This window comes from Heterostelium album, assembly GCF_000004825.1.
Source record: "Heterostelium album PN500 unplaced genomic scaffold PPL_contig9, whole genome shotgun sequence".
Taxonomy (NCBI): domain Eukaryota; phylum Evosea; class Eumycetozoa; order Acytosteliales; family Acytosteliaceae; genus Heterostelium; species Heterostelium album.
The window spans coordinates 191,702-216,953 of NW_008805086.1; the positions used below are offsets into that span (position 1 = coordinate 191,702).

Consider the following 25,252-nt stretch of genomic DNA (forward strand, 5'->3'; position numbering starts at 1 on the left):
TTTTTTTTAAAAAAAAAAATCATAGTTTAATAATGTTTTAAATTTGAAGTTGGTTGTTATAAATGTTATTTATAATTATGCTGAAAAGGTATCTTTACATGTACATTTTTGTGTGTATATAAAATAATGTTCATTAAAAAAAAAATAGTGATAAAAGGGAAAAAAAAAAAACAGTTTTGCAAAAATATAAAATAAAAAAAATTGAGAATTTTAATTTTGTAGCAAAGTTGCAAAACACAGCAATCAATCTTTCAATCAATTAATTAACATTTTTATTTATTTTGATCAAAATTATTTTTTTTAAAAAAGATAGTTTTAATAATTGTAATCTATAGATTCTACAATCAATTCCTATATTATAATAGAGACAACAAACAACATTTATAAATAATATCAAAAAAAATAACCAATAACTACTTAGATATAATAGTTTGATAGTTAGATAGATCCATCATTTTTAGAGATAAATAAAAAAGATATATATTCAAATCTAATAATAATAATCAACAACAAAAAATAAAAAAAAGTATTCTGTTGTTTTTTTTTTTTGTTAAATTAAAAAATTAATTTATTGGTTGGTTGGTAGGACAATTTAAGAAAAAAACAACGACAGTTAATGGGAGCATCGGAGAGTAAATCAAAAGAGAGGGCATTCGATGCCCTACGCTCAAAAGACTCAACCTTTAGAAAAGCATTGCGAAAATTGAAAAAGATCAATATCAATGAGGTGAAAGATGCCAACGGGTGCACTCTGCTGAACCGTGCCGTAGCGATCGGTCGCAAACCACTGGTCGCTCAGCTGCTCCAGATCGGCGCCAATCCAAACATTGCCAACAACATCGGTGTCACTCCGATACTGAACGCAGTGCTCAACAACGACGAGGAGATGGTTTCGCTGTTGTTACGCAACGGCGCCAATCCCAATGTCGTGTCGGACGCCGGCGTCACTCCGCTTGGTGTCGCCGTCAAGTCGGGCGACGAAAAGTTTGTGGAACTGATGTTTGCCGATTACACGCAGATCGGTGTCGACGTCAACTTTTGCGATCACAAGAGTTCAAAGATGACTGCGCTGATGTGGGCAGCTAGCGAGGGAGACGACATTCTCACGCGATTCCTACTGAATGTGGGCGCCGACGTCAATCGTCGTGATACATCGGGTCGCACAGCCATCTTCATGGCCAAAGCAAACGGACATCTCTCCACGGTGAACATGTTAAACGACCACTTTTGTAAGGTGAATAAAGTCGCCAAGATAGTCAGTTCAGTCTCGAATACCTGTGTTAGTTTACACCAACATCATAGTAATAATAACAATAACAATAACAATAATAATAACAACATAGCACTTCAACATCAACAATTAAATACCAATATTATAACAACTGCAGCATCTGTAGCAACAACAACAATTATAACAAATAGTAATAATAATAATAATAATAACAATAGTAGTAGTATAGTCAACAATATTAACAATAATAATCAAACAAATAATACAACAGCAACCAATCCAATTCATAATAATAACAATACTAGTAATGTAAATAATCATACGGGAACCGATAGTTTGGCATCTTCATGGTCAAGTTTAGATTCAGGTTCTGTATTCAATCCTTCACAGCCATCTATTATTGTTACCAACAACACCACCAGTATTGATAATTCACAGGATTCCAACATTAATAATAACAGTAGTATTAATGGACTCTCAACTTTAAATAGTAATGGTAATGGTGGTGGTGGTGGTAGTAGTACAATCAATAGTGGTAACAACAACAACAACAACAACAACAACAACAACAACAACAACAACAACATCAACAATAGCAGTGATATTATAATCAATAGCAGTAGTAATAGTATACCACACAATGTATCAAATAATAATTTATTAAATATAATCACAACAACAACTACAACCACAACTACAACGACAAACAACAACAACAATATTAATAATAATCATAATAAATTTAATAGTACAATTCAACATAAAAGAGAACATAGTAATCTACACAGCACGATTTCAAGCAGTTCGAGAGGAGACGATAAATATTGTAAGGTTTGTTGGGAGAGACCTGCCGATTCTGTTTTACTCTGGTGCGGTCACTATGCAATTTGTATCTATTGTTCACAGTTCCTTCAAGTTTGCCCAATGTGTGTTCAACCCATTGAAAGAGTTCAGAGAGTTTTTATTTCTTAACATACATTCAATCATATAATTTTTTTTATATATTTGAAAAACCTTTTTTTGTATATATTTATATATTTAGGAAAAATAGTAATAATAGATATTTAGATTTCTTTTTCTTTTTTTTTCTTTTTTCTTTTTTTTTCTAGTAGTCAATAATTATATCACAATAATAGTTAACTATCTATCTAGCACAAAGTCATAAGATTGAACATCACACCACACAAAATTGTATAATAAATTAAAGTTGAAAAACCACACATTTCCTTTGATTTTTTTTTTTCTTCAAGTTATTTTAACTGAAAGTTTGCGTTATGATTTGAAGTTTCGGTAATGATATCAAGTTAACTATATAAATAACCACTTTATATTTGTATATAGAACTTTGATTTTCTACCAACCCCTTTACCATATAACTTCCAAATAAGGAAAATTCTTTACTCGGTTACTATCATCATATATCATTCGATTAATTATTTTAATTGTTTTGTGTTTTTTTCTATTTTTTTAAACTAACCCTAATCACATATAACATACACATATAAATACTTATTGTTCAATAAATCCCAAAATGAAGAAAACAAAATCAACTTTAGAGAAATATATAGATATATAGGATAGTTATTTTTTTATTTAATTTTAATTAGAAATCAATAAATATAAAAATGTCGAATATTATTAATCATCAGGATTTAGATAGTGAAACGCTGGCTCGCTATAAATCACTGGTAAAGACAAAGAGAGAGAAGTTTTTTGCAGCAATCAAGATAAGAGCAATAGGTTTCTATACATTCATATTTGTAGCATACAGGGTAATAAAATCGTTTTACTTTTATTTGATTGGAAGTACCTTGAGCTCTTCACCATGTACCATTCATAAGGATATCCGTTATTCTAACAACAATCCAAGAAATATTTTGGATATATACCAGCCTTACGAAATGAGAGATGGTGGTAGTCCTGTTGTGGTATTCATTCATGGTGGTTCCTGGATGCATGGTTTCAAAACACAGCATATTAAACTTGGAAAACTGTTGGCTGCCAACGGAGTCACTGCGGTCTTGGCTAACTATACATTGTTTCCAAATTGTGATGGCGATCAACAAGTGGAAGAGATTGGACAAATCATGAGATATGTAGCTGACCATATTGAGAGCTACGGTGGTGATCTCTGCAATATTACATTGATGGGACATAGTGCCGGTGGCCATTTAATAACACAATATCTCTTGACAACTCACAACACTCCAGATAATTCAGAGAGAATCAATATCAAGAATTGTATTCCAATGTCAGCGCCACTCGATATGAAAGAACAATTCATTTTCCAAACTCAAGTTGGAAATGAAGATACTTGTATGATAGTTCCATACTGTGGTGGTGTTAAAGGATTAGAGAGCAGATCACCTTTATATTGGATTTCATTGGCAAAAGATAAATCAGTAGAGCTACCATCAATGTATTTAGTATATGGAAACCAAGATTATATCGTTCCACCAATTGTAAACTCTCGATTTTTACATCAATTAGAAAAGAAATGTCAAGAACATGTTCATCTTCAAGCATTGGAATACGATGATGTTGCACATGTCGACCTAATTACAGACATAGAAGATCAAGAAAATAATGTTTGTAATTCCGAACCATTCAACGAGCATCGTGGAGCTATCACTAAAAGACATAAGAAATTCATGTTGGGTGATATCTTGAGAATTATCTTAAATTAACAATTTCCACTAATCAATTTTGTATTTTGTAAATATGTATATAAAATTCATAAGAATAGTATTTTTCTACAATAAATAAAACAATAATAATAAATGTAAAATCAATTTATAACTGGTGAAAAAGATGAATTTATCCTTTTTTTTCATTATTATCCAATTGTTTTTCTATATCCCCTTTAATATATATGAGCTCTTAATTTTGCAACTTTTTTTCCATTTTTTACAATGGAATCATAATAATAATAGGTATATCTATATAATATTAGAGTCGTATAATGGTTAAAAATTTTAAATTAAAATCTTAAGTTTAAAATAACTATTAATTTCTAATTTTAAGAAATTTTTTATTTTATTTTAAATTTCTCTGTTATACTATTTTCTAAGTTTCTTTACAAACCTTCCAAAGAAGGTAATATTCTTTAAAGAAATATTTAATTGGATTACTTTAATTTTTTATATATCTGGTTTTTTTTTTGTTTTAAATTTGATTTTTTAAAATAAAAAACTTTCAAAAAATCAACACCAATCCATAAAAGAAGAAAATATATTATCACTCATAGGATTTGAATAAATTTTTTAATCAAATATTTTTTATTTTTATTTATTATCACATTCTTAATTCAAAAAAAACAATGTCAATGATTGAAGATTATCAAGATTTAGATAGTGAACTGTTGACTCGCTATAAATCATTGGTTAAAACAAAGAGAGAAAAGATCTTCATTGCAATCAAAGCAAAATTTATATTTTACATCTCTGTACTTTATTTATTATTCAGAATATCAAAAACTTTTTATTTTTATTTTATTGGATGTAAATTAAGTTCATCGCCGTGTACCATTCACAGGGATGTCAGGTATTCGAAAGAGCGTCCAAGAAATATTATGGATATATATCAACCTTTGAAAACTAAGAGCGGTGGAAATCCTGTAGTTGTATTCATTCATGGTGGTTCTTGGATGTACGGGGTCAAAACACTTCACATTAAACTTGGAAGATCATTGGCATCTCAAGGAATAACTACGGTTTTGGCGAACTACTCTTTGTACCCAAACTTTAGTGGTGATCAACAAGTGGAAGAGATAGGTCAAATCTTGGAGTATGTCTCCAATCATATTGAGAGCTATGGTGGTGATACCAGAAATATTACATTGATGGGACACAGTGCAGGTGGTCATTTAATAACACAATATCTCTTGACGATTTACAACAAAAACACCAACATTAGAGAGAGAATCAATATCAAGAATTGTATTCCAATGTCAGCACCACTTGATATGAGAGAACAATTCATTTTCCAAACACAGCTTGGTAAAGAACATACCAGTATGATAGTTCCATATTGTGGTGGTGTTAAAGGATTAAATTATAAATCACCTTTATATTGGATTTCATTGGAAAAAGATAAATCATTAGAACTACCATCAATATACCTAATTTATGGAGACCAAGATAACTTGGTTCCACCAATTGTAAACTCTCGATTTTTACATCAATTAGAAAAGAAATGTAAAGAACACATTCATCTACAAGCATTGGAATACGATGATGTTGCACATGTCGACCTAATTACAGACATTGAAGATCAAGAAAATAATGTTTGTAATTCCGAACCATTCAACGAGCATCGTGGAGCTATCACGAGAAGACACAAGAAATTCATGTTGGGTGATATCTTGAGAATTATCTTAAATTAACAAATTCCACTAATCAATTTTGTAAATTTACTATTTTTTTTTTTCAGAGAGTTGGCGCCTTTTTCAAATTTTGTTCAAGTTAATATAATTGGAATTAAATAAAAGGATAGCAATTTTATAGTATTTTAGGAATACATTGTTTATTTTATTATTATGATTACAATTTTATTTGAACAAATTAGATTATTTTTTTTTCTTTACTTGTTCAATTTATTTTTTTTCTTCGATTGTCTTCTTTGGGTTGGAAGCAGCATTCACACGGTCAAAGAAAACCAATGGTGAACTCATAAAATTACCAACATTATCCTAAAAAATATAGATAAAACAATGTTAGATATTAAAATTGGTAAATGTAATAAATAAAAATAATAGTTAACATACTGGTGTAATGTAGATGGTAGCACTGTTGAGTGCCTTGGCTTTGATCTTGGCCATCTTCAACTCTAAGAGTTGTGGGTACTTGGAGTAGAGCTCACCCTTCATTTCTTGAGCCTTACGGGCAGCATCGGCAGCAATCAAGAGTGCTTCGGCTTCACGTTGAGCGGATTGCAACTTGGCTTGAGCCTCGGCAATGATGGCATTGTTCTTTTGGACCAAAGCAATGTTGTCGGTCTCAGCCTTCAACTTGGCCTCGGTAGTCTTGATATCGTACTCCTTTACCAAGGTAGCTTGCTTGGTGGTGTACTCGGCGGTGGTGACGGATTGACCAGCCAACTTCTTGGCGATCTCCTCATCGAGAACCTTCATTGTCTCAATTTGGAGTCTGGCCAATTCAATACCGTACTCTGACAAATCCTTGGCCAAATTGGTCTTGACACGATCTTGGATGGTTTGGAGTTGAGTTTCCTCTGCGTTGGCAGCACCTGGCTTAGTGTTGTTGAAGTACATGACCTCTTGGAGGGTGGACAATTGAATGGCTTTACCCATGTCAGCAAAGGAAACGTTTTCAATGTGTGGCAAGATTCCCTCCTTTCCGAGCTTGGTGACAGCGAGCTCTGGATCGACAATTTTGAAAGCGACGATCAAAACGACACCGACTCTCAATGAATCTCTGGTTTGGAAGATCTTCAAGTTGATTTCATCGCTGTTGACAGACTTGTTGTTTTTGTTGTCGTCCATGGCTTGTTGTTTGGTCTCCTTACTTGGGAACAAGCAGGTTTGGAGTGAGGTTGAGATGAAACCGTCAAAGTTGTGAGTGGCGCTGTTGATGATGACTGGCTTACCGTCCTTTGGTGGTGGAATGACGGTGAGGATACCGTTGTTGTAGGTGATAGCGACCTCACCAGTGTGTGGGATGATACGCTTGATGGAACCATGCTCAATGTAGGTGTCGATCGAGTTGTAGAACATTCCGGTCTTCTTTCCACCGTCTGGCGATACCAAACGGAATTGAGCGTCGACAAAGACGTATGGATCACGACGTGACTCCAAGATGACTGGTTGAGTACCCAACCAAACCTTGGCAACCTTACCGGCTGGAATTCTCAAGATATTGATAGTTTGATGCTCGATGACTGGCTCGTTGGAGCTGATGAAACCTGATCCTTCGTTGAACTCAAAGGTTGGATCGATAATAACATGTGGACCCTCACCATAGAGAATTGGTCTGTTCTTTGAGAATGCCTTTGCGTAGTGACCGGCTGGAACATTCAATACATGCTTACCGTAGGAACCGAAATAATGAGCAGTCTTGGCAACCTCACCCAAATACTTGATAGTAACAGTTGGATCTGGTGTTAAAGTCAAGGCAAATCTTTATAAAGATCAATATTAATATCACCATCAAGTTTGCTAATTATTATTATTATTAAAAGTTAGCTAACTCTTACCTTTGACCTCTTGGATCGAGCAACTCTGCGACTTGATTACGGTGACCCATAGCAAAGTAACTGACATCTACACGATCCAAAGCTCTACCGAGTGCTGGATTATCAGTGAAAGCAGAGTTCTTGATTCCAGCATTGAAACGCTCCAAGATGATTTTGGCTTGCTCCTGAGCTGAGACATTGGAAAAGTCGGATCTAATTACAATTTGACCAACGGTAATCTCCATCTTTGATTCAAGATCCTCATGATCGTGTTCAGAGCTAAAGGTGGCAGCTTCATTCTTGTGATGATCGATTTGATTGGAAATCATTATTTCTATATAGATAAATAGTTATATATAAATATATAATTAGATTGATATTATTAAATTGTAAGGTTGGTTGATTGACTGATTGAATTCAGTTGATGCCAAAGGCAGTCTCTATATATTAGTTTTCACTACCAAATTGAATCAATATTAAAGAATTCTTTGATTTTAAAAGATTTTTGTTTTTTTTATTTTTTAGAGCACCATATTTGAGGTCAACATTAAAATTGGGGGTGTGTTTTTTTTTTTTTTTACCACTACCAATTCTGACTTTTCAAAGTTTTTTGGTGAGTATTTTTTAAACCGTTACAAAAATATCCAATTTATTCCGATTTATTAATTTATTTTAACCATTTTGTGTGTGGGTAGCAAAAAAATTCAAAAGTTTACCAGACAAAAAATAAGAATCTTGAATAACAAATAAAAAACAAACACCAAAAAAAACACAACAACCAAACAACATGATCAAAATATTTTGATCAACAATAACATCATCAAAAATAGCAATATTATTTCATTTTTTTTCAGTTTGGTTTTAAAAATAGTGTTAAATGATATCGATCTTTTATGAGCATCGAAATACATGATCTTTTTGTTTGATTAATAATGTTTCAAACCTTTTTATCATCCAAACAAAATGGATGATATTTTGACTTTTTTTCTTTTTCATCATTTTAGACATTTCGATTCGAATTTTATAAATATTTAACTTTATTCGATATGATAGTGCGTATTATTTCGATTAATTATTTGTATGATATCACTTAGTTGAAATAGTTTATGTCTTTTGGTGACTGACCCACATTCGTTACTAAATGGTTCACACAATGGATTGGCAGTATCTTGATCTTGCAAAAGAATAATAATATCAAAGTGATTCATACCATCGTACTGCAGAACTTGTGTATGACTTTTAGACTTTTGTTGAATCACTTTACATAAACCAATAGGTTGATCCATTGACACAACTGTATCTTTATTACTACAATATATATAAATAGAAAATATTCAAATCAATAATAATTATTCATTATGCTAAACTAAACTTTAAAACCTACCCATGTAAGAAATACATTGATGGTAAATCAACTGATTTATCGGGATGTTGTAAGAGCTGGTAGGTAGTAGATGCTTTTTTGAATCCTGTAGGACCGTTGCAACATCTGGTCATATCCGATTTCTTTTCGAATGCCATCTTGGCTTGATGGATAAAGTGGTCGGGTACGTCGAATATACCTGCTATTCCAATGTAGTTCTTGATGGCAACGTTCTTTGGATCGTACTTTGTCGCCAGATACAACGATGTAATGTGAGCGCCAGCACTATGTCCCATCAGTGTAATGTCATCGACATTACCACCGTACTTTGTTATGTTATTGCCGATATACTTTATGAGCTCGTCGATGTCTTCGACTTGCTGTTCGATTCTGCCCTGTGGATAGAGCGTGTAGTTGGCAATCACCGTTGTTATGCCGTGCAGTGCGAGTCGTCGACCCAAGCAGACATACTGCGTCTTGAAACCGGCGGACCAGCCACCGCCGTGAATAAACACCATCACCGGATTGTCACGAGTTTCCTCACGGCGGTTCGGCATGTAGATATCCATGATATTGCGAGACCGGTTCTTTGAGTATCGGACATTCCTATAGATGATACACGACGACGAATTCAACTGGTAGCCAACCAAGTAGAAAAGCGCAGAGAACCACATCCTCGGAATCAACATTGCATATATGATTGTCTCACCTATCGATTTACAAAGACACATAATAAACTTGACAGACCATGGTCTCACAACTTTTTGATATCTACTCAACAGTTCATCATCCAAAGATTTATAATCATCTATCATTTTTGTTTTATTTTTATTTTTTTTTTAGTTAGTTTTCTATATTAAAAAATCTATTCAATATAAAATAAACCAATAAACTTAAACTTTTATATATATATATATACAAATAAAAATACAAATAAAACAAAAACTTGCTTTATTAATAAAAATTGATTTTAAATTTAATTTATTTAAAGTGTGTGTTGTTTGTTTTTAACTTATTCCACATAGTGGGTGTTATTAATTAAAAAAAATATCAACCCGCTTTTAATTAAGATAATTAAATTCCGAATATAGATAATTACATATAAAATAATAAAAAACAATTCAATAAATAAAAATTAAGATTTAGTAAATATCTAATAAGCAATAAGATTGCTAGTAGCCATAATGGTAAAGTTACTTTAAATTTGGTATTTTTTTAATTTAATTAATTTTTATTAATTGTTAACAATGTATTGAGATACCTATAAAAAGATAAATAAACAACTATATATACGTATAGGATTTTGAAAAATAAACAAAATGAAATTGAACTTCAAATTAAACAAAAATCAAAATTTGATTGCGAAATTTAAAAAAAATTAATTCAATTTCAACAACATGCGAAACCAAATTAGGGATTGTTTTTACACATAACATGCTATGCTGACTGCAAAAAGATTTTTTAATTAAAGTTTTTTTTTTGATATTATAAAATAAAAGGTGATTAAAAAGTTTTAATTTTTTTTTAAATCATTGTATCTATTATAAAGGTAATGTAAAGTTATAAAATTAAATATATGTGTTTATTTCTATGTTTGATAAATAAGAGCAAAAGCAAAACATAAAGTTATATATATATATCATTTTCATGACATAATAACTGAATAAAAAAATAAATAAAAATGTTTATAATATGATAAATTTATGTTACAACAGAATATCAAAAAAGAAAAAAAAAAAAAAAACCACTTTAATATAAAATACATAAATTTTTTTAAACATAAATTTAACACATTCTTTCTGTGTATTTCCAATTGAACAACACACATTTTTTTTATTCAATTCAATTAAATCAAATAATAACTTTTTCTTTTCTTCAATAACATTTAATATTTATTTGTTCATTATTGATTAAATCAAAGATTCAGAGATATCTTTTTTTTGAAATAAAATATCAAGGTAATTGGGTAAATAAATAACTTTTTTTAAATTTTTATTTAAAAAATAAAAAAAAACCAAAAAAGATTAAGATTCATCTGTTCAGTTCCATTGACCTTCACTCAAGTTTACCTTTTTTTTATTTTTTTATTTCATTTCAACTTTTTTTTTTATAAACATACATATATTTCTTTTTTTTTATATTAATATAATAGTTAACGTTAATATTATATAGATAGATAGGATATATATAGAATGTCACAACCAATTTTAACAACATCAAACGGTGCACCCGTTGATAACAATCTCAACTCAATTACCGCTGGTAACCCAGGTCCAATCTTGCTTCAAGACTTCCACTTGATCGACAAGTTGTCACACTTTGACCGTGAACGTATTCCAGAGCGTGTTGTACATGCCAAGGGTGCTGGTGCACATGGTTACTTTGAGGTTGTCAACGCTGACCTCCCAAAGTGGTGTCGTGCAAAGTTCTTGAATAAGGTCGGAAAGCGTACTCCAATCTTTACCCGTTTCTCGACTGTCGGTGGTGAGAAGGGTTCTGCTGACTCTGAACGTGATCCACGTGGTTTCGCTGTTAAGTTCTACACTGAGGAGGGTAACTGGGATATGGTTGGTAACAGTAAGTAGTTTAACACCTTTTAAATAACATACAAATCAAATCAAATCAAAACATAAACAATTCTAATACTTTGTTTACTTTTACCTACAAATATAAATAGACACTCCAGTCTTCTTCATTCGTGACCCATCAAAGTTCCCAGATTTCATTCACACCCAGTAAGTTTCTTCATTGTCTTTTTATCACCTAACTTTTCAAATCAAACTTTACTAATTAAACTATTATTATTGCTATTGTTATTATTTAATAGAAAGCGTAATCCACAAACCAATTTGAAGGATCCAAATGCATTCTGGGATTTCGCTAGTTTGACACCAGAATCAACTCACCAATTCACAGTTTTGTTCTCTGACAGAGGTACTCCAAAGTCCTATCGTCATATGGATGGTTTCTCATCACACACCTTGAAGTGGGTCAACCAACAAGGAAAGCAATACTGGGTTAAATTGCACTTCAAGACTGAGACTGGTATTCAAAACTGGAATGCTGAGGAAGCCGGTAAGCTCGCTGGTTCCGACCCAGACTCTGCTACCCGTGATCTCTTTGAGACCATTGCCAACGGTGGTGAGCCAGCCTGGAAGGTCTACATCCAATTGATGGAGTATGACGACGCTTTCAAATACCGTTTCGATCCATTCGATGTCACCAAGGTCTGGTCGCACAAGGACTACCCATTGATCCCAATCGGTCGTATGGTCTTGAACCGTAACCCAGAGAACTACTTTGCCGAAGTCGAGCAAGCTGCCTTCTCGCCATCCCACTTAGTTCCAGGTATCGAACCATCGTTGGACAAGATGCTCCAAGGTCGTCTCTTCTCATACCCAGATACCCACCGTCACCGTCTCGGTGTCAACTACCAACAGATCCCAATCAACTGTCCATACGCCGTCAAGGGTGGTCTCAAGAACTACCAACGTGATGGTCAGATGGCTGTCAACGGTAACGGTGGTAAGGGTCCAAACTACCATCCAAACAGCTTCGGTGGTCCAGAGGTCCTCCCAGAGGCCGGTATTGCCAAGTACAACATCTCTGGTGTTGTCGGTCGTCAAAAGTATCAACATCCAAACGACGATTTCGTTCAACCAGGTGATCTCTACCGTTTAATGGACGAGGGTGCCAAGTCTCGTTTGGTCTCCAACATCGTTGGACACATGAAGGGTGTATCCGTTCGTGAGATCCAACTCCGTGCCATCAACAATTTCTACAGAGCCGACAAGGACTATGGTACCAGAATTGCCAAAGGACTTGGTATTGATAGTAAGTTTTATTTATTTTTTTCAAACAAAGTTATTTAAATACTAATATCATATTTTTTTTTTTTTTAGTTAACGATGTAATTAAATCCAATGCTAAATCCAACTTGTAAACATTCTATTTAAAAAAAAAAAACAAACACATTTTATCAAATCAAATCAAACAAACAAATAATAATAAAAAAAATCTATGTTTTTTATTAAATACTGGTGTTATATCATAAAATTTTCAACATAAAAGGATTGCAAGACCGCAATGAGACAAGTCAGTGTATGTTTTTGATCTTAGTCAACAAGATTGTGTGTTCCTACCTTATAATGACATGGTTTTATGTAAAAAGTAAGTTATGAGGAATACCCTTAGAATTTCTGATTATTATCAGAAATCTGTGTGATATATGACCATTTTTTTTTTTTGAAAATCGATCACACAATTTGATGTAAGTGCCTCACCACTAAAAAAATTCAAAAAAAATCGCAAAAAAAAACCAAAAGTTTTTTGCTGTTGTTTTTTTTAAATCAACCAAAAAATCAAAATAACTTTGATGATTTAAAATTTTATTATTTTTATTTTAATTTTTTTGTAAATAATTTAATTAAACAGTTAGTCAGTTCAGTTAGTAATTGTAGTAGTTAGTTGATAAAAAAACAAAAACAAACAGAACAACCAACCAACTAAATAATCAAAATAAATATATATAGAATATATCATCTTTCATTTATACACAAAAAAGGTTATTTTTTAATATAAAATGGGAAATAAACAAGCTAAAGGTTCATCCTCTAAATCAAAGAACCCAAATGCCAAGAAATATAGTATGTATTTTTATTTATCATAATGAATATTGAAGATATTAATATTTCATTTCTTAAATAAAGAATTCGATCCAGATACCTTAAAGAAATTACAGGAATCAACAAATTGTATGTATATTAAATAATAGGAGGCTTTCTCTTCCACTTAAAATTTAAGGTGGTGAAGCTGATCACAAACCTGTGAAACAAAAATTTGCAAAAAAAAAAAACAAAAAATTATTTCGTTGCACCTCAAGGAATCTATTTTTAACTTTTACAATATTACCCACATATATAGTTGACAAAGTAGAAGTAAAGAAATTATATGAAGTGTTTTCAGAGTTGAGCGAAGGTGGAAAGAAACCATTGAATCGTGAACAATTCAGACAAGGTTTGGTTCGTTTGGAACAAGCAGGTCTAAAGAATCTCGACAATACACCATTCCCAGATCGTCTATTCGATCTTCTCGATGTAAATAAAGATAATACTGTCGATCTCCAAGAGTTTGTTGGTGGTCTTTCAATGTTATGTAAAGGAACTGTCGATGAAAAGTTAGAGTGTAAGTGTTTTAGCTAAAACAACAACAACAACAACAAACAAACAAACAAACAATGAATGATTGATACTAATCAGTTAACCAATTGATTGTATACTTTAGTATCTTTTAAGGCATATGATATCGATGGAAATGGATATATTTCAAAGAGTGAACTTTCATTGATGTTCAAACAAGCTTGGATCAGTGGTTTCAAGGCATTGTCCTACCAGACCAACGACGAGTTGAATCCAGAGGATCTTCAAAACTTTTCAGAGGACATGGCACAGATTTTCGCAGAGGGTGCATTCTCATCGCTCGATGTCAACGGTGATGGTAAACTATCGTTCAGTGAATTCAAACAGTTTGCATTATCGCACCCCAAGATCACAGCAACATTGAACGGCTCAAAGAAGGATGTTCCAATCACATTCGGCTAATTTTATTTCAACAACCAAATACAACAACAACAATCACCAAACAAAACCCAACGATCTTAAAATAATATAAATAAATTATAACTTTGACTTGATTCAAAAAAAAAAAAAAAAACTAATAAAATAAAATAAAATAAAATAAAAAAATCAAATTCAATCTATTTGTTTTTTATTGATGATGATAATTTGACTTTCAAAGTTCCCATTTTTGCATGCAAAGAAAGCAAATATTTTGAAAAAACTATTTAGTATTTATTTTTTCCATTATTGGATAAAAACAACAAGATAATAGTAATTTATATATAAGTGTTGGTGTTCATTCATTCACCATTCATTCTATTTATGTACATTATCATTCTTTTTTTTAATTAAAAAGAACAAATTGAAAAAAAGATGAACATGAATAAATATTTAGATATCTCTGGTATTGGCAAAGCATTGAAGAATGCAAGTAAGAGTGTTGAAAAGTCAATCGATGGTTTAATTGGTATACCTGGTAAGTAGTAAATAGCTATAGTTAGATAGTTATTATTACTATTTAAGTGCTTACTTATTTTCAATTTGATAATAATTAATTTAGATACAGATCAGGCTAATAATGGTAATACAGATACAGTTCCGCTATCATCATCACCATCTTCTTATTTTGGATACTCATTCACTCAACAAACTACAAGCACTCCACAACAACAGCAACAACAAAAGACAACTACATCTACAACAACAACACCACAAAAAGTAAATAATAATAATAATAACAATAATAGTAATATATTGTCACCTAATCCTACTGATAAAAAGATAGAGAGTGCATCAACATCAGCATCATCTTCAACGTCACCACAGAAACAAACAACCACAAGTTTAGATGTATCACCTATATTCTCCAGAAAGAATGTCATCACTGCAACGACTGAGAGCAATACAAATGATGATTCTGATGATAGCGATGAAAATAATAAGCCATTATTCACCGTTAAAGATGAAGACACCAATGAAACCAACGACAATAGTAGTAATAACAATAACATTAATAATACATCACATATTTCATCAAAATTTATGATGGATGAGCAACTTGATATTAGTAATGCTTCATTTGGTGATGATGATTTAGACATACCAGATGAAGTTATAGCAACCAGACCAATCGATAATAATAGTAATGATATACCTAGTGATAATGGTATTGATAATAATGTAGATAAAATAGATAGTAAAGAGTCAATAGTTATAGATAGTAGTATAAAAGTAGAAAAGAGAAAGAAATAGAGAAAGTAAAAGAATTGGAAAAAGTTGAAGATAATCATCAACAACAACAACAGCAACGAGAAGAAGTAAAAGAAGATAGACAACAACAGCCTCAACAACAACAACAACAACAACAACAACAACAACAACAACAACAACAAGTACAAATAGATAATAATTTAAATGTTAAAGAGTTGAATGAATTGAAACAAAAGTTATTAGAAACAGAGAGTAAATTATCAGCATTAATGATTGTCAATCAAGAGAAAGATAGAATAGTGGTAGAGCGTGAGAAGCAGTGTCAGAATCTATCATCTCATGGTGCAAAGTTACAAAAGACAATAGATCAGTTGTTGGTTGATATAGGAAAGCTAAATTCGGATCAGAAGAAAGAGGATATCGAGAATCTAAAGGAGGAGTTCTCAAGGAGAATAGCACAGATGGAAAAGAAACTGTTGGCTGCACAGAAAGAGAGAGATTCGCACAAGAGTGGTGCTGTCATGTCTGAGCAACTCGCCACTACCATCAAAGAGAAGGACGATCAGATCAATCAGTTGATGACAGAAGGTACTAATCTCTCACACAAAGTACTACAACTGGAGAATATCATCAAGAAGCTGAGGGCATCCAACAAGGAACAAGATGAAACCATTCAAATGATGACCGAGAGAATCAAGTCTACCGAGGATCTACTGGCGACCAAGCAAGATAGACTGAAAGACTTGGAAGAGACTGATAGGAAATATCACGATACACTGCTTACAATGAAGGAGGTCACTGAGATGACAACAAAGAAGTACGAGGAGAAAGATATTGTTGCCGAGAAGGCGTCGAAACAAGTGACAGAACTTCAGAATGCACTGGAGAAAGCATGGAAAGATATATCAGAGATGACAAAGCAACAGGCTCAAGAACAAGATAGATTCAGTAGACAGATTGAAGAGGCTAGAGGACGTGTGAAGGAGGAGATGATTGCTGCTTTTAGGGAGGAGAGAAAGGAGATGGCAAAGAGAGAGGAAACTCTGGAGATGGTCGTCCAAGAACAAAAAGCATCGATTCAAAGGATGAATGAGCGTGCTGTTTGGAAAGAGGAGGAGCTTAACAAGGAGATTCAACATCTTAACAATCGATGTAGAGAAGCAGAGATGAGAAATGACCAGCTGGGTGCATCTATTCCCGATACAACCAGACCACTGATCAAGCAGATCGAAGCACTGCAGAATGCCAATGATGCACGACAACAGACTTGGGAGGCACTCGAGAAAAGTCTACAGCAACAACTGAAAGAAGCAAAGTTAACAACTGAACAAGCAATACAAAATGAAAAAGAAGGATTGGAAGAGCTTGAAGAGATTACAGCGAGAACCAATCAGTTGGAGATTGAGTTGAAGAAGGAGAGAAACAATGTGAAATTGACACAGACTGATTTGACTACAGAGAGAAACAAATCAAAGGAATTGGATAGTAAGCAGAAAGAGTTGGTTGGACAACTGGAGAAACTTCAACAATCTAATCAACAACTTCAGAAACAACTGAGCAACTATGAAGATAAGTTGGAAAAGTCATACAAAGACAATAGAGAAGCAGAAGAGTTACGACAGAAAGAGAGAGAGATGGAGAGAGAGCGAAAGGAAGAGGAAAAACGATCACCATTGAATCAATCATATGAGCATACACCTTCAAAGCTCTATGGATTGAGAAAGAACTCGAGTCAATTGGATTTCATTCAACTTCAACAGCAACAACAATCACAATCTGGAAACACCAACTCTTCATTACCAATGGAATTCTATAACTCCAACATCAATCAAAAAGATGGTGAAATTGCAATATTACAATCGAAGCTTCAATCGTCTGAAACTTTAAAGAGTAACTAAATAATTAATTAATTAATTTTAAAACATATTCTATCTAACTTTTATATTTTTATTTTTAGAAAAACTAGAAGAAGAGCTTATAAAGTTGACAACTTCAAACGAACAACTTTTATTAGAGTCAAAAGAATTTAAAAATATTAGATCAGAGATCAACGATATGCAAAAGAGATACAGTACCGCATTGGAAATGCTCGGTGAAAAAGAAGAAGCTGTAAACGAATTAAAGATGGATATAATTGATATGAAAGAATTGTATAAGACTCAAATTAATGAGTTACTTGTTCAAATAGAATCACAAAAGAAGTTAATAAATAAATAATTTTAGCCGATTTCATTAATAAATATGCTATCGTTTTTTTTTTGCTTTTCTAATCTTTAAAAAATACAAACATTTTCAAATTGATTTAATATATATAAACTAGTATCTTTCTATTATTGATCAATCGTTTTTTGAGTTTGAAAAATAATTTGAACAAATTTATCATTTGTTGTCTCATGATCAGTCAACAAATTGCAGGTATTGATATTAACCTGCTAGTTCGTGTTTTATATACATTCTCACACAAGCCGTGAGAAATAGCCAATAAAATATTATTATTAATATTGTTTATAGTTATTATTAATTAATAAGTTGAGTAGCATTAAGATAGAATAGATTTAACAGTAGTTGCGTGTTGATGAACAACAGTATAAAGTGGTGGCACGTAGTTGGAAGGATTTAGATTCCAATCATATTAAAATCTTTTTTTTAATAATTTTTATGTACCTCCGCATGCGGGAAAGGGATCTTTAAAAGATTTCGACCAATGAGGGGCTCGAACCCGCGACCTACAGCTTAGAAGGCTGTCGCTCTTCCAACTGAGCTAATCGGCCTGTCATGTTGGAAATGTAAGACATTTCCATATTTATGCTATTATAAAAATGTTTTTGGAAAATATCTAAAAGTATTCTGTGGATCTGTTTAATGCGTTTATTGCTTTTGAAAAATACTTGAGAATGTATCTGATTTCATCTTTTTGTTTGTTAATTCCTTTGCCTGTTCTATTGTCTTTTTTGTGAAACTTGATGTTTCATTTAATTGATTGTCTTCTGTCGATTGTCTTTTTTTACTACTTTGTGATTTGGTTGGAAGAGAACTTGTTGATACTGATGTTGATGTTGATGTTGATGTTGATGTTGATGTTGATGTTGTTGATGTTGTCGATGTCAATGCTGGTGCCACTACTGATTCTTTATCTTTTGATTTATCTATTGATTTCTTTGACTTTTTGGATGATTTTGAATTCTTTTCCTATTTTATGTAAATAAACAAATAATTATTAATATATTAATTAAAATACAATATATAAATGAAAATATATCAATAATTACTTCTTTTAATCTTAATTTAATTTCTATAAGTTCTTCGTTGGATGGGTTCAGAAGGATAATATCAGATGGTTTATATTCTTTCGTACATAATAAACATTGTTTGTCTTCTTTAACCTCTTTCAGAGCTTTCTCTGCAAATACATGTCCACATGGTTTCAGTGCAATGAATCTCTGTTGATGACCTTTGATTTCGACTGTCGATACAGGGCAATACCAAGGTGATGTTGATAGATGTGTATTTTTATTGAAATCTTTATTCTTTCGAGCGGGATTCTCTGCAAAGTGTACTGTGTACACTGATTTCAAAGTACGAATGTGTGAGAGTGTAGCATTGCTAGAGAGAGTACCATCTAGTAATGCTTGTATAACGTTTGCCTTATTAAACAAATTACCATAGTCATCGACAACTATAGGATCCACCAGATCATCTTGTAACAAAGTGCATTTAAACCATCTATTCTCATCCAAATCATTTAGATTAACTTTTTCGATCTTCTTTGGATGTTTTACCAAATCTTCTCTTTTTGCTATAATAATAAATAATAATAATATTATTATTAATAATAACAAATAACAACAACCTATGAAAAGAACAACATACCTATAGATCCACCGTCATTACCCATTTTATTTACTCTAAATAATAATAATATAAATAGATTTAATAAATTTCAAAATTTTTAAGAATAAAACAAATTGTAAAAACTTTATATTTTTTGAATCGATTACATATGAATTATTTGTTTGATACAACAAAAATTCAAACAAATAAATCAATATAATATAACAGTTAATATCAATATATTGATGAAATATTTAATTTTTAAAAAATTTAATAAATCCAATTTGCAGAACTTCGGTTCTTTCAATTCGTTCGTTTTTTGTATTTAAAATTTTTTGTTTTGAATTAATAAAAAAATAATCGACAAAATTTAACAAAAAAATTAAAAATAATTATTATATTTTGTTTGGCGAATTTGATCATATTTATAAATTGTTAGACAGAGATGGTACCAAAGATTAATAATAAGAGAAAACAAGAGGAAGAAGAGGAAGAGGTCTACGAAGAGGAAGATGATCAATTAGACGAGGAGGATGCTGAAGATTATGATGGAGAAGACGGTGGAGATGATGATGAAGAACAAGGAGAAGACGAAGAAGATGGAGAAGATGGTCCATCCGATAAGAAGAAACAGAAATCAGATAAAGAAAAGACACCAAGAAAGACAAGAGCAGAGAAACGTGAAGAAAAGTTAGTAAAGAAATCAAAATTCGACACTTCCTATGAGACTGTATATCAAGCCAAGCTCATTTGGGAACAACTAAAGCGTGTAAACTTGAAAAAAGAAGAAAGAGAACCACTGGCTGCTCAACTCTTTGAAAAGATTCAAGGTAAAATTAAAGAGGTAAGTTGAATGTTCAAATAAAATATAGATATGTTATGTAATTTCATCAAATTTAAACTAATTTTAATAATCATTAATATCCCAAAGATTGTTGTTAAACACGATGGTTCTAGAGTTGTACAAACCCTATTAAAGTATGGTAATGACCAACAGAGAAAACAAATATATAAGGAGTTGAGTGGAGAGGAAATGAGATTGTCTGCAAGTCAGTACGGTCGTTTTTTGGTTTTGAAGATGTTGAAATACGGAAACAAAGAGCAGAGAAACGCTATTATCTCTGCATTCTATGGAAGCATTGTTAAGCTCGTGAGTAATCGTGAGTCTGCTCAAATCGTAGAGTACATCTATTCAGAGTTGGCCGACAAGATCCAAAAGACATCGATCATCGAGGAGTTCTACAGCGACGAATACAAGCTTTTCAAGTCAAAGGAAGCTCGTACCTTGGAACAACTGCTTGCCGCTCACCCCAACAAGAAGGAATCGATCATCAAGAATCTCTCAAAGATCTTGACCAAGTTGCTCTCCACCAAGGGCAAAGGTGACATGTTGGTTCAGTACACACTGATTCAACGTCTCTTGGTGATCTTCTTTGAGTACTCGACACCACAGAACAGCATTGACATGGCAGAGACACTCTCTGAGATCGTACTGCCAATGGTGCATACCAAGGATGGTGCTCTTGCCGCCTACTACGCAGTCAGCTATGGATCTGCCAAAACCAGAAAGACAATCATCAAATCACTCAAGGGATTCGTCGAGAAGGTTGCCAACGAGGAGCACAGTTGTCTTCCACTCATCCGTATCCTCGATGTTACTGACGATACCCTCTACGTAACCAAAGCACTCCTAGGTGAACTCCTTCCTAAATTACCTGAATTGGCATCTTCCAAGTAAGAACTTTAAACAGAAAATTAATTTCCAAAAAAAAAAAAAAAAAAAAAAAAAAAAAAAGTAATTTAAACTAATATAATTTTATCCTATTTTATTATCTATTCATTCAGATATGGACATTTATGGATTCTTCATATCTTACAACCATACAGCCCAAGATATTTCTCACAATATCAAATCGGTCTTATGAAACCAAATTTAAAGAATGTCGATGGTGTTGAAACACCAGTTGGGTATGTATAAAAAGAAAAATAGAAAAAAAAGATAAATATTTATTAATATAATATATAATTATTTATTTTTTTCAGTAAAAAGACACAAGAATTAAGAAGAAAGGAATTATTGGATTTCGTTTCACCAAAATTGATTGATTTGTGCTCGAATTATACAGAACAAATGTTTAGTTCAATGTGGGGTGCTAGAGTTTTGAATTTAACATTAAAGGAAGCCACCGGTAACAAGATCATCTTGACCAACAGAATCCTCGATCAGATTACATCGAATGTCGAACTTTTAAAGCAACACGGTCCAAATGTCCAAACATTATTCAAAAACGATTATATAAAGAATTCTGGTATGTATTATTATTTGAACCAACTGAAAAAAATTTAATCACTAACCATTTTACTTTTTAATCAATCTACTATCTATCTATATAGATTTCGCAGTCAATATGTTTGCAAAAGTAAAGGATAACATCATTGAATACTCTAAACTTCAAGATAATAATTTAGCCTATGTGTTAAAGGATATGATTTTCAATTTGCCAGAGGCACAACAAAAGGAAGCCGATGCCATTATCAAGAAGAATAATTTGAAAAACTTGGTCAGAGCACCACCCAAGCAAAAAAAAATAACCAAATAAATTAAATTAAAAAATTTTTTTTTCAACAACCAACGAACATATTTTTGCACTAGCGTGATGGCACTGTTGATCAAAAAGGTGCACAGATCTTTAAAAAATCCAATTTTTTTATGAAAAAAAACCTTTTTTTATTTTGCAACTCTTGTTTTAATTTTGATCAAAAAAAGACCCTAAATAAAAATAAATAGATCGGGTCTGAATCTTATAAAGTCGAAAAACAAATATAAAATGTATAATAAATTATACATTTTATTCACATTTTTATTATTTTTCAAATACATATATACAGAAATATCTATACCAGCTAATGCTGCTAATGGAGTCTTAAATTCATATTTGATCTTAGATGGAACCTATTCATACCAAGACGCTGTTGCTCAGGGTCTTTCAAGAAGTTCAGACGGTTACAAAGGGTAGGTTGAATTTACATTTACTTGTTTGTAAACTGCGATTTTATATTAATCCAAAAGTACTACTTTTTAGATATATTCTAACGATCGAGTCTAAAGAAGAAATGGATTATATTAAAACCTCTATTCCTGTATCAGCCACCAGTTTCTGGCTTGGAGCTTCAAAGTTAGATACCTATGGTAATCAATGGGGTTGGAACAACGGAGTTATGAGAAACCAACCGTTCTATCAGACATTCCCAGAGCGATGCTTTAGTTATTGTGGAAATTTCCAAGGTTACAACTCTTCATTAACCGGTACACCAGGAATTATTTTCAACCCAAACAACGATTGGTTTGTAGTAAACAGTAATGAACCACAGATGGTTATTTTGGAGTTTGGACCTGACAATAGTGCTATACCAATCTTTGGCTATCTCGATTATAATAGTCAGGATTTTGAAATCTCTCAATTCGCAAGTTGGAGAGGTACTTTTACAGTCAGCTTTTCTTTTAGTTTTGGACAGGTTCCATGTACTCAGATTACTGTCTTATCGGACACCGATAGAAAGGTACGATGCACTCTAGTTCCCAAACCATCGAGTTATACAGGAAAGGTGAAAATCACAATCGCTATTACAGGAGGAAGTAATAGTAACTATTTCTATTATTTCAATTCACCCTATTTCCAATCCTTTCAACAGTCAGGCCCTCAGTTGTCGGTTTTTGGTCTAAATTTTCAAGCAATTTCAACAAGCACATTAAATATTGGAGGTGTTACCGTTAACATTCTTACAGATACATCCAACACTCCAAATAGGATGACTATTAATATGATAACAGCTCCATCTATACTCAGACCAGTTATTTTATCTGACACCAACTACATTTATGTAAATAGACCTTCATTTAGTATGTATTTATTAATTGCTAAATATAATCATTTTCTAAATCATTTAACACATTGTTTTTATTTAGTTAAAAATGGATTGCTTTATGCTTACAATCCAATTGAAATGCTTTACCAAGATGCAGTAACAGCTTCAACACAGTCAACATTATTAAATTCAAATGGTTACTTGGCATATATAAATACAGAGGAATTGGTTACTTTTATTAAAAATTATTTTGTTCCTTCTTTTTTTAGAATATGGACAAACATCCAGTATGCTTCAGGATCAGGCTTCAGCTACTACAATACTTCAATTGGTGGCCCCTCAGAGATACCAATCATCTCATCTGGAGGAACTACATGTTTCTTTTATGATCTTTTTATGAACCAAACAATTGGCTCAGCACTGAATCCAGCTCTTAAATATCCTACGATCGTTGCATATGGTGTGCAAAAGCCTCAAATTGATACATCTATTCAAGTTGGCACAGTACCAACTATCGGTGGTGTTTTGACTCTAAGTATGCTTTCAAATAATGGTTTGCCAGGTGGAAAAATTTCAATTAAGTTGCCGACGTCGACTTCTACTGGTACTATTACCTATGATAGAAGACTCCAAATAGTAGTTCCTGCTGGAACTGGTAAAAATATTCCATCTACAATCAAGGTGTCAATGGACCAAAACATTAATCCTTTCAACGGTCAATTTAATTATGCTTTTAGTTACAATGGTAAATGATAATAGATTTTTAGAAGAGATTAAAATATAGTTATTAATTTATTATTGAAAAAATAGGACCAACAATCACAGATATTTCATCAACCGGAGCTCTACCTGGAAACCTCACTATTACTGGAGTAGATCTGGGATTATCGCAAACTACCCGATCGGTTGGAGGTTTTCCATGTGTAATTATAGACTATTTATTGGTCCCCCAACAGAAAATTGTTTGTCAGTTTATATCATTACAACCAAAACAATCGAAATACTATATCAATGTAACCGTAGATGGACAAACTTCAAATTCATTGGAGTTTTCACCGATTTGGATCGATGGATTTAGTCCTTCAGCCTTATCATTGGATGGAGGTCTAGTTGAAATAACTGGTAATGGATTCGTTAAAAACTATACGGTTCCACCTACCATCCCTCTCCCACCGGTCTATGTGTTGGTGAAGGAATCAAACCAAAACTGTACCATTGTAAATGTATCCTCAGATAAGATTCAATGCACACTACCCCCACACAGTTCAACGCTTTTATTCAGTATCGTTGTTGTACTCGGTAGTGAAAGAGTAGAAACACAAAGACAATTTTCATATCAGGGTATGGTTAGAAAAACTATTTTACAAAAATATTATTTATAATGTTCTAAAACAAATGATTTTTTTTCTTTATTATAGAATTTGAAATAACTAAAATAGATAAATCTGGTGGTATGGTAGTCAAATTAACCGGTTCATACTTTAGTTTATATCACCCGAATTGGAAGTTCTCCGTTGGTGCAGGTATTCCCAGTTTGGTGAATATGATTGATGATGAAAATGTTGAAATTACTTTTAGTTCTAATTGTACAAATGGGTTTTTCGAAATTAAATCTAAAGGTGGTTTCTTCACTTATCAATCTAACCAAAATTGGTGTAAGTAAAGAATATAATGATTAAATAGATTAAATATATTAATATTTATATTTCAAACTATTAATATTATTATAGTACCTCAAATATTATCAGTAAATTCAACTATTTTAGATCCAAATCAAAACATCATGATCACGACTCAATTCATGGATTATCTAACGTATTGGAGAATATCGTTAAACCATAATTATATGACCAATATTTCTAAAGTTTCGGAATCTGTATACACCTTCTATCCAGTGTTGGGAGTTGGAAAGAACGTCCCACTCCAGGTACAAAACGGTGG

General features: G+C 32.3%; 9 protein-coding genes and 1 non-coding gene across 10 annotated transcripts; 7 read left to right on the forward strand and 3 right to left on the reverse strand.

The window, feature by feature from the left end:
* Positions 1-616: 616 nt before the first annotated feature.
* Positions 617-2,848, forward strand: PPL_04259 (ankyrin repeat domain-containing RING finger protein; the record flags this gene model as incomplete). Its single annotated transcript, XM_020575167.1, has 4 exons — positions 617-632; positions 728-984; positions 1,019-2,157; positions 2,839-2,848. The coding sequence occupies 4 exons, from the start codon at positions 617-619 to the stop codon at positions 2,846-2,848; spliced, it is 1,422 nt and encodes a 473-aa protein (XP_020434687.1).
* A 284-nt stretch (positions 2,849-3,132) lies between these two features.
* Positions 3,133-3,918, forward strand: PPL_04260 (alpha/beta hydrolase; the record flags this gene model as incomplete). The annotated part of the gene is made up of 1 exon (XM_020575168.1): positions 3,133-3,918. The coding sequence occupies one exon, from the start codon at positions 3,133-3,135 to the stop codon at positions 3,916-3,918; it is 786 nt and encodes a 261-aa protein (XP_020434688.1).
* Positions 3,919-4,550: 632 nt separating this feature from the next.
* Positions 4,551-5,615, forward strand: PPL_04261 (alpha/beta hydrolase; the record flags this gene model as incomplete). The annotated part of the gene is made up of 1 exon (XM_020575169.1): positions 4,551-5,615. The coding sequence occupies one exon, from the start codon at positions 4,551-4,553 to the stop codon at positions 5,613-5,615; it is 1,065 nt and encodes a 354-aa protein (XP_020434689.1).
* Positions 5,616-5,825: 210 nt separating this feature from the next.
* Positions 5,826-9,601, reverse strand: PPL_04262 (uncharacterized protein; the record flags this gene model as incomplete). Its single annotated transcript, XM_020575170.1, has 5 exons — positions 5,826-5,921; positions 5,997-7,368; positions 7,445-7,757; positions 8,514-8,731; positions 8,808-9,601. 5 exons carry the CDS (start codon positions 9,599-9,601, stop codon positions 5,826-5,828), a joined length of 2,793 nt encoding a protein of 930 aa, XP_020434690.1.
* Positions 9,602-10,978: 1,377 nt separating this feature from the next.
* Positions 10,979-12,729, forward strand: catA (catalase; the record flags this gene model as incomplete). Its single annotated transcript, XM_020575171.1, has 4 exons — positions 10,979-11,363; positions 11,464-11,521; positions 11,614-12,620; positions 12,689-12,729. The coding sequence occupies 4 exons, from the start codon at positions 10,979-10,981 to the stop codon at positions 12,727-12,729; spliced, it is 1,491 nt and encodes a 496-aa protein (XP_020434691.1).
* Positions 12,730-13,368: 639 nt separating this feature from the next.
* PPL_04264 (TMF1-like protein) lies at positions 13,369-17,830 on the forward strand (the record flags this gene model as incomplete). Its single annotated transcript, XM_020575172.1, has 8 exons — positions 13,369-13,432; positions 13,496-13,540; positions 13,710-13,970; positions 14,070-14,297; positions 14,760-14,879; positions 14,964-15,583; positions 15,628-17,503; positions 17,571-17,830. The coding sequence occupies 8 exons, from the start codon at positions 13,369-13,371 to the stop codon at positions 17,828-17,830; spliced, it is 3,474 nt and encodes a 1,157-aa protein (XP_020434692.1).
* A 481-nt stretch (positions 17,831-18,311) lies between these two features.
* PPL_04265 lies at positions 18,312-18,384 on the reverse strand. The gene has a single exon. It is a non-coding gene; the product is annotated as a tRNA-Arg (tRNA).
* A 32-nt stretch (positions 18,385-18,416) lies between these two features.
* PPL_04266 (DUF602 family protein) lies at positions 18,417-19,508 on the reverse strand (the record flags this gene model as incomplete). Its single annotated transcript, XM_020575173.1, has 4 exons — positions 18,417-18,421; positions 18,502-18,802; positions 18,883-19,409; positions 19,484-19,508. The coding sequence occupies 4 exons, from the start codon at positions 19,506-19,508 to the stop codon at positions 18,417-18,419; spliced, it is 858 nt and encodes a 285-aa protein (XP_020434693.1).
* A 381-nt stretch (positions 19,509-19,889) lies between these two features.
* Positions 19,890-22,044, forward strand: PPL_04267 (Pumilio RNA-binding region-containing protein; the record flags this gene model as incomplete). Its single annotated transcript, XM_020575174.1, has 5 exons — positions 19,890-20,288; positions 20,376-21,178; positions 21,290-21,412; positions 21,488-21,753; positions 21,839-22,044. The coding sequence occupies 5 exons, from the start codon at positions 19,890-19,892 to the stop codon at positions 22,042-22,044; spliced, it is 1,797 nt and encodes a 598-aa protein (XP_020434694.1).
* A 228-nt stretch (positions 22,045-22,272) lies between these two features.
* PPL_04268 (uncharacterized protein) lies at positions 22,273-25,153 on the forward strand (the record flags this gene model as incomplete). The annotated part of the gene is made up of 6 exons (XM_020575175.1): positions 22,273-22,457; positions 22,528-23,345; positions 23,412-24,056; positions 24,122-24,652; positions 24,730-24,970; positions 25,042-25,153. 6 exons carry the CDS (start codon positions 22,273-22,275, stop codon positions 25,151-25,153), a joined length of 2,532 nt encoding a protein of 843 aa, XP_020434695.1.
* Positions 25,154-25,252: the final 99 nt, after the last annotated feature.